The following is a 7,911-nucleotide window of genomic DNA, read 5'->3' as shown; positions in this document are numbered from 1 at the left end:
GAATGGGCCAAAATTCCCACAACTTATTGTGGGAAGCTGGTGGAAGGCTACTTGAAACGTTTGACCCAAGTTAAACAATTTAAAGGCAATGCCACTAAATACGAATTGAGTGTATGTAAACTTCTGACCCACTGGGAATGTGATGAAAGAAATAAAAGCTGAAAAAAATCATTCTCTCTACTATTATTCTGACATTTCACAATCTTAAAATAAAATGGTGATCCTAACTGACCTAAAACAGGGAATTTTTACTTGGATTAAATGTCAGGAATTGTGAAAATTCCGACTTCAACTGTATATATATATACATTTATATATATATGTATGTATATATATATGTGTATGTAGACATATACATACATATACATACATACATATATATATACATACAAATATACTAATATATATATATATACATATATATATACATACATATATGTAAATATATGTATGCATATATATATGTATATATGTATGTATATATATATATGTATATATATTAGTATATTTGTATGTATGTATATATATATATGTATATATATATACATACGTATATGTATATATACATATATACTGTATATACATACACATATATATACATATATGTATGTACATATATATACATATATATATACATATTTATATACATACATATGTATATATGTATATGTATGTATGTATATATATATATATATATGTATATATATATATATGTATGTATGTGTTTATGTATATGTATGTATTGATACAGTATATATACATACATACAGCGGCCGTGGTCTCTTCATTTTTTCCCGAGCTGTATATGTGTGTGTGTGTGTGTGATGGGATGTATAGACAGTATGGATAGAATATGTAGTATATCTGAAGAATACGTAGTATAGAATAGTATATGCACATCAATAGTTAAACAGCCTAGGCCTTGACTAGAATACAGTATACACATATGAAGTGGGTAAAACAGTATGTAAACATTATTGAAGTGACCAGTGTTCCATGTCTATGTACATAGGCAGCAGCCTCTAAGGTGCAGGCAATGCAATCTTTTAATGTATAATCTTTTAAGGTTTAATATATTTTTGTAAGACRTTTTCTTTTGTTTTATTTATAGTTCATGCGCTAGCTGGGACTGAGCCMTCTGCCATACAACAGGAGAGTGGTCTCATGTCAGCCAATGTTGGAGACACAATGGTCCTGCAATGCCTCTATAAAGGCGAAATGGCCATGCATTTCTCCTGGTACAAGCAACCCTWCAGAGAAAAACCTCATCTCATCTCAACCGTCTATAAGTATGACAAAAGTGCTACATTTTACCATGAGTTTAAGGATAACCCTCGGTTCTCAGTGCAAAGCAGCAACGGCGTAAATCACCTCAGCATCTCAGACATGAAAGGCTCGGATTCAGCCACATACTACTGTGGGAGCGCACACTCAAACGTGGTGGAATTTGGAAAAGGAACCATTCTCAATGTAAAAGGTATAGTACTGAGAAATGTATTTTGATATTTTCAGACATTCCCAAAAAATGGAATTGACAGATAAAGAGCCGTAAAAAGAAAAGTTACATTTTGGATATAGTCTTACTACAGCATATTGAACGTGATTTGCTGACAGATATAAACACTCTTTTCAGGTTCAGAGTCCAACAGTAAGATTGTGCTCCAGCAGCATGTATCTGAGTCAGTCCAGCCAGGGGTCTCTGTGACTCTGAACTGTACAATACACACTGAGACATGTGCAGGAGGACACAGTGTCTATTGGTTCAGACATGGCTCAGGAGAATCCCGTCCAGGAATGATTTACACCCATGGAGACAGGAGTGATCAGTGTGAGAAGAGCTCTGAGGCTGGGTCTCMTACACAGAGMTGTGTCTACAAGCTCCCCAAGAGGAACCTCAGCCTCTCTGATGATGGGACTTACKACTGTGCTGTGGCTTCATGTGGGGAGATACTGTTTGGAGACGGGRCCAAGCTGGACATTCATGGTAAATATAATATGCTTGTTTATTAACAATATACAAACATAACCCTTAGTTATTACACTGTATTAGCCAATACTATATTATATAYATGGTTGTGGAGCAACTGGGGAGTAACTGATTACATGTAACTGTAATCAGTTACATATAATCAGATTTAAACAAAAACGTAATCAGTTACATTACCAACAAAAATATTGCAATCAGATTTCAGGTACTTTTGAAAAACTAGATGATTGATTATTGGATTACTTGTAAATTCAGAAAGGATGGTTGGGGAAAAATACATTATAAAACCTTTCTGTTTTCTCAATGACATTCAATTCAGCATTGAAAAAAGGCGCAAATTAAATTTGTTTTCACCTGATTGAGTCTGACCACAGGTCAGAGACCACTATGATGAGACACCAAATGTGTTTGGGTAATCCAAAAGTTACGTTACTGATTATAATTTTGGGGACAGATAACAAGTAACTGTAACGAATTACACTTAGAAAGTAACCTACCCAACCCTGATTATATAAAATTATACAAAAATGGGAAATATAAAAGGTTTAATTTTTTCAGGTGGTGATATTCAGGTTGCGACTGAAGTGGATATGAGGATCCTTGTCCTCCTCTCCATCATAAGAACTGGAGTTCTCCTCTGCTGTCTGACCATCATCTTCCTCATCTACCTCATCAGGAAATAGATCTATTCTATGATTCAGTTTCTCAATCCTTCAGCTGTTACAAATGCAAATATGGTTTACTGTCTGTTCAAATGTTTCAGTACTCATCAGTTTAGGTGACATACTGTAAAATKTAAATGGCCGACCGGCTCAAATCGGTCTTATGTAGCAACATTTTAAATTGTGATTTTTACATTGGATAAAAGTAGAGACTCAGAGCTACAAAATGGTATATCGTACACTGCATTTGAGGAACAATGGGAAAGTAATTCTGCTTTGAAAGTTGATAAACTTGTAACCTCACTTTTGAGAAAATGGCCTTTGAATGTTTTGGTACCTACTGGAGAACTTTCCTTTGTCTACACCCATTCAGCAGTGTTCACACCCTCTTAAGCCAGCCACATCCATCTCTTTAACAATTCACATATGAGGTCCTGTGCTAAATTGTGAGTAGTGTAGTAAAGATTAAGACTAAAAGTGGTAAAAGTAGTAGCCTACAATAAGGAAAAATCCCAGGTAACGAGAAAGTGTCCAGATAAAAATATTTTACAAGAATTAGMTGATGCTTACCCAGACACACTTGTCTAAATTGATGGGTCATGTGAAAGAAATGCTATAACCCCCCAGCCACATCCTGTGGTGGAAAAAGTAATAAATTGTCATACTTGAGTAAAAGTAAAGATACCTTAATTAATAGATAATGAGTCAAGTAAAAGTAAAAGTCACCCACTAAAATACTACTTGACTAAAAGTCAAAAAGTATTTGGTTTAAAAATACTTAAGGTCCAAATGTAAATGGAATTGCTAAAATGTACATAAGTACCAAAAGTAAAAGTAAAAGTATAAATAATAAAAAATAAAACATTCCTTACATTAAGCAAACCAGATGGCACAATTTTAGCCAGGGGCACACTCCAACACTCAGCATTTGTGTTTAGTGAGTTTGACAGATCAGATGCAGTAGGGATGACCAATGGTTACTTGCATAGTAGCAATATCAGAAAAAGAAAGTGTCAATATAAATAAAATAATATACAGTTTGTACAAGAACAATATCAATAATGATATCAGTGATAGATGAGGTAGTTATATGCATACAATCAGGGGTAAAGTGGCTGAGCAGCAGGATAAAATAGTAGCAGCAACGTATGGTGTGTGTGTTAGGAGAGAGTCATTTGAATAGAGGCACTGCAGATAGTGCTGATGACTGGTCCGTCCAAACCATGCATGAACAACTGAATCTATGCAGGGCATGTGATGTCAATAGCCTCTTCGTCGCCAAACTCCCTGATCTTCTCAAAAGATAAGTTTGTCTAGCGGTGTCCAGTCCAGGTGGTGCTTGTACAGGCAGACCATCTATGGGAGGAAGGATGTCAGCGTTGCGCAGCAGCTGAAACCTGGTACCGACTGAGTCCAAACGCTCCTTCGGCATCAACAACACCAGACTCCAGAACATCGAAGCTGTAAAACAGTAAATAACAAAARAAAATGTTGACATTACAACCTTGCACAATATCAATTCACCTCCCAAGTTTAGATAAGAAGAATAACCTCATACAATGCAATGAAAATGATATTCACCTGAAGTGCAGGTACAGCTTGATCTGTGGCAGTGGCCTGAAGTACGGCGTCAAGTGTTGTTGCCAGCCATAGCTTTCCACCAGCACCGTACCATCCTCCAGTCCAACCAGCTGTGGGATGTTGACCCCTGTCACAGTGCTGTCCTTCACAACACCAGAAATCTCAGACTGTATTAACTCTGGTCTTTCTGAAGCGCTGCTTGATGAGGCCGAAGCACCAGTCGGGGGAAAACTTGGTGTGGCCTGTGATCAGGCCATGTGTCTACATTCTATGTTGTGTGTCTAGTTTGTCTGTTTCTATGTTTGGCCTAATATGGTTCTCAATCAGAGGCAGATGTTTTGTGTTGTCTCTGATTGGGAATCATATATAGGTGGCTTGTTTTGTGTTGGGGATTGTGGGTGGTTGTTTCCTGTCTTTGTGTTTTCTCTGCACCAGCTAGGACTGTATCGGTTTGCCACATTTGTTATTTTGTTATTTGTTAAGTGTTCACTGTTTACTCGTTTTATTAAACATGTTGAGCACTGGCTACGCTGCGTGCTGGTCCGATCGTTACAGAACCACCCACCAAACTCGGACCAAGCAGCGTAGCAACGGGCAGCAGCCGTAGCAGCAGCAGCAGCGGGACCAGGAGAAATGGACATGGGAGGACGAGCTGGATGGTAAAGGACCCTGGGCAGAGCCAGAGGATTATCGCCACCCCAAAGCAGAGCTGGAGGCAGCAAAAGCGGAGAGGCGGCGTTTTGAGGAGCTAGCTCGGCAGCGGGAGCCGGATCTGGGTTACACCACTTGGGAGGAAATAAACAGGTGGTCGGTTGACCCAGGGAGAGTGCCGGAGCCCACCTGGGATTCGATGGAGCAATGTGCGGAGGGATACCGGCGAATGAGGTTAGCACGACGGCGCGGTAGGAAACCCGAGAAGAAACCCCAAACATTTCTTGGGGGGGGGGGGTCTAAAAGGGAGTGTGGCGAAGTCAGGTAGGAAACCTGCGACCACTTCCTGTGCTTACCGTGGAGAGCGGGAGTACGGGCAGACACCGTGTTATGCGGAAGAGCGCACGGTGTCTCCTGTACGTGTGCTTAGCCCGGTGCGGTACATTCCAGCTCCACGTATCGGCCGGGCTAGAGTGGGCATCGAGCCAGGTGCCATGAAACCGGCTCAACGTATCTGGCCTCCAGTACGTCTCCTCGGGCCGGCATACATGGCACCAGCCTTACGCATGGTGTCCCCGGTTCGCCAACACAGCCCAGTGCGGGTTATTCCACCTCCCTGCACTGGTCGGGCTACGTTGTGGGTGGTTGTTTCCTGTCTTTGTGTTTTCTCTGCAGCAGCTAGGACTGTATCGGTTTGCCACATTTGTTATTTTGTTATTTGTTAAGTGTTCACTGTTTATTCGTTTTATTAAACATGTTGAGCACTGGCTACGCTGCGTGTTGGTCCGATCCCTGTTACACCCTCTCTTCTCGTGAAGAGAGGGAAGGCTGCCGTTACACCATGTAGATCATGGTGCATGTAGTTGATGACTGCGCTGCTGCCTTTRCTGGATGACATACCTTCATCAATCAAGTAGTTGACTTGTTGTGGTATTCCTTCACAATAGACACCAAACAAGCCACACTTGCGGGGAGTTAAAAAGTAGATGGGACCTGGCTGAATAGGGTCAGAAGGATAGAGCACCTGCAAACAACTAAATAACATTAAGATAAGTTCATGAAAAGAAAATGTAACGTAACGAAAATGAAAATGTAAAGTAAAACGTAAYGTATGTTTTTAATGCATCATTATCAGGTAAGTTTCACTTACCTACAAATGTGCGCAGCAGCATCACTGCATACAGAAACATCATCTTGGAAACTGGAAGTTAAAGTGATAACACACAGCCCGACTACACATACCTCTTGAAAATACAGAAATAATGTGAGCTCAATAAAAGTAGTTCCAATCATGTTGGAGGTCAATTAAATAATCAAAACGTGTTGTTTTTGCTTTATATACCATGTGTTGTCATCAATTCCYTGTAGAGATGCCACACGGCTGCTTTTGTCACRTGGGATGGCAGCAACTTTACACCAAAGTGTTTGTGTCCTGGGTGGCGTCCTGGTTATACTATTGCATTATCCTCTGCGTAGTTGTTGATGAAGTTCACCACTCGCTGCAAGTCCTCATGCTTCAGGTGTAACCTGTGCTTGCTTGGGTCAGCTCTCTTTTTGATGGGAGGCGTTAGAATATTCTCCTTGTATGACCGGTGGAGGAGAGTCAGGCGTGTTCCCAATTTGTAAGTCGCTCTGGATAAGAGCGTCTGCTAAATGACTTAAATGTAAATGTTCTACTGATGCTGAAAGACAAATTACAGATGCATATATTTTGGCATTATTATACAATAGATAGCCGTAATCACAGTCAGATACAACTGGCTAACTTGATGGGTCATGTATCATCTGGCAGGTTGGAGTCTTTTGTTGAGATACTAGCTAAACAATGAACCATAATCCTAATCCATAGAGTACTWGCAATACAAACTGGTTGTCATAGCTAGCTAAAATGAACCAAATAGGTTCAATGGTAGCTAATTAGCTAGATAACATTAGGCTTTAACTRGCAATGCAAAATGCCATTCTGAGATAACATTACTACACACAGATCATAAACGTAATGTTAGCTAGTGAGCCAGCCATCTAATGTCAGCTAGCTAGCTAACAGTAAGCTTTAACTTGCAATGAAAACTTTCTGACAAAATTAGAAATGTATAATATCTGAAACTGTAGCTAGACTCTTACCCATATACATGGATGATGGCAGACTGCAACCCCGGGCAGACTGCAACCCCTTTCATTAAATTAGACGTCCTATGTCGTTTCTTTTGTTTGTACAGCTTGCTTGGCCGTTTGTTATAAGTCAAGTCACTCTGGGTCACACTGACTATGTGCAATGCCGTACAAATCATCTTAAGCTTTAACCCCCACCCAAACTCTGACCATTTTACTCGCCCTAGCAGAGCTGGTTAGGCTGTTTTCATGTTATCCAGAGCATTGGTGACTGTAACTGGGCTCTTGGCAACAATTTAATTACGCTTTTTTGCCAATGTTTACTGACACCGGGCATATTCAACTGGTGTTGGCATTTGTAAATTCATCAGTTATTCTGCGCTCTGGCACACTCAGACGAGATTGCTCTGAAACAGTTGTTTCAGTGACGTTGTATTGAAATGGATACTTTCATAGTTGAGTCTTTTGTTAAATTTTACTATGCGGTACATTTAAAAAAAAAAATACCTACACACACTGACCAGCTCAAATAGACAGAAGAGTGCTATATAGCAAACCAATCCAAACTCATCTCTCGGCATGTCCAGCCCACTCATTATCTCAGCCAATCATGGGTAGCGGGAAATYATTTTTCTTTGGCTTAACCAACTAGGCTTGTTATTTAACAATTGTATTCGTATTTACAGATGGCATACAAGTTCGTTATTAACTTCTTTGGGATAAGGGGTGGTATTTTGMCGTCCAGATGAAAAGCGTGCCCAAAGTAAACTGCCTGGTACTCAGGCCCAGAATGGATAGAAAACACTCTAAAGTTTCTAAAACTGTTAAAATAATGTTTGTGAGTATAACAGAACTGAAATGCCAGGCAAAACCCAGAGGACATCCTACCACTGATTTCAATGGCTGGCACTTTTATAA

The 7,911-nt window shown here is 39.9% G+C and overlaps 1 protein-coding gene across 1 annotated transcript in view; it reads left to right on the top strand.

Moving 5' to 3' along the window:
• LOC111953595 (uncharacterized) overlaps nt 1-2,985 on the top strand; it is a 13,371-nt gene extending 10,386 nt beyond the window's left edge. Inside the window, exons 2-4 of the mRNA XM_023972976.2 lie at nt 1,112-1,477; nt 1,634-1,984; nt 2,546-2,985. Of these exons, the coding sequence (XP_023828744.1) occupies nt 1,112-1,477; nt 1,634-1,984; nt 2,546-2,670 (842 nt within the window). The 3' untranslated portion in view covers nt 2,671-2,985. The remainder of the gene's footprint in view (nt 1-1,111; nt 1,478-1,633; nt 1,985-2,545) is intronic.
• Nucleotides 2,986-7,911: the final 4,926 nt, after the last annotated feature.

Source organism: Salvelinus sp. IW2-2015, linkage group LG3 (genome assembly GCF_002910315.2).
Source record: "Salvelinus sp. IW2-2015 linkage group LG3, ASM291031v2, whole genome shotgun sequence".
NCBI classification, from domain to species: Eukaryota; Metazoa; Chordata; class Actinopteri; order Salmoniformes; family Salmonidae; genus Salvelinus; species Salvelinus sp. IW2-2015.
The sequence above is the reverse complement of the archived record's forward strand: the minus strand, read 5'-3'. Positions and strand labels throughout refer to the sequence as shown.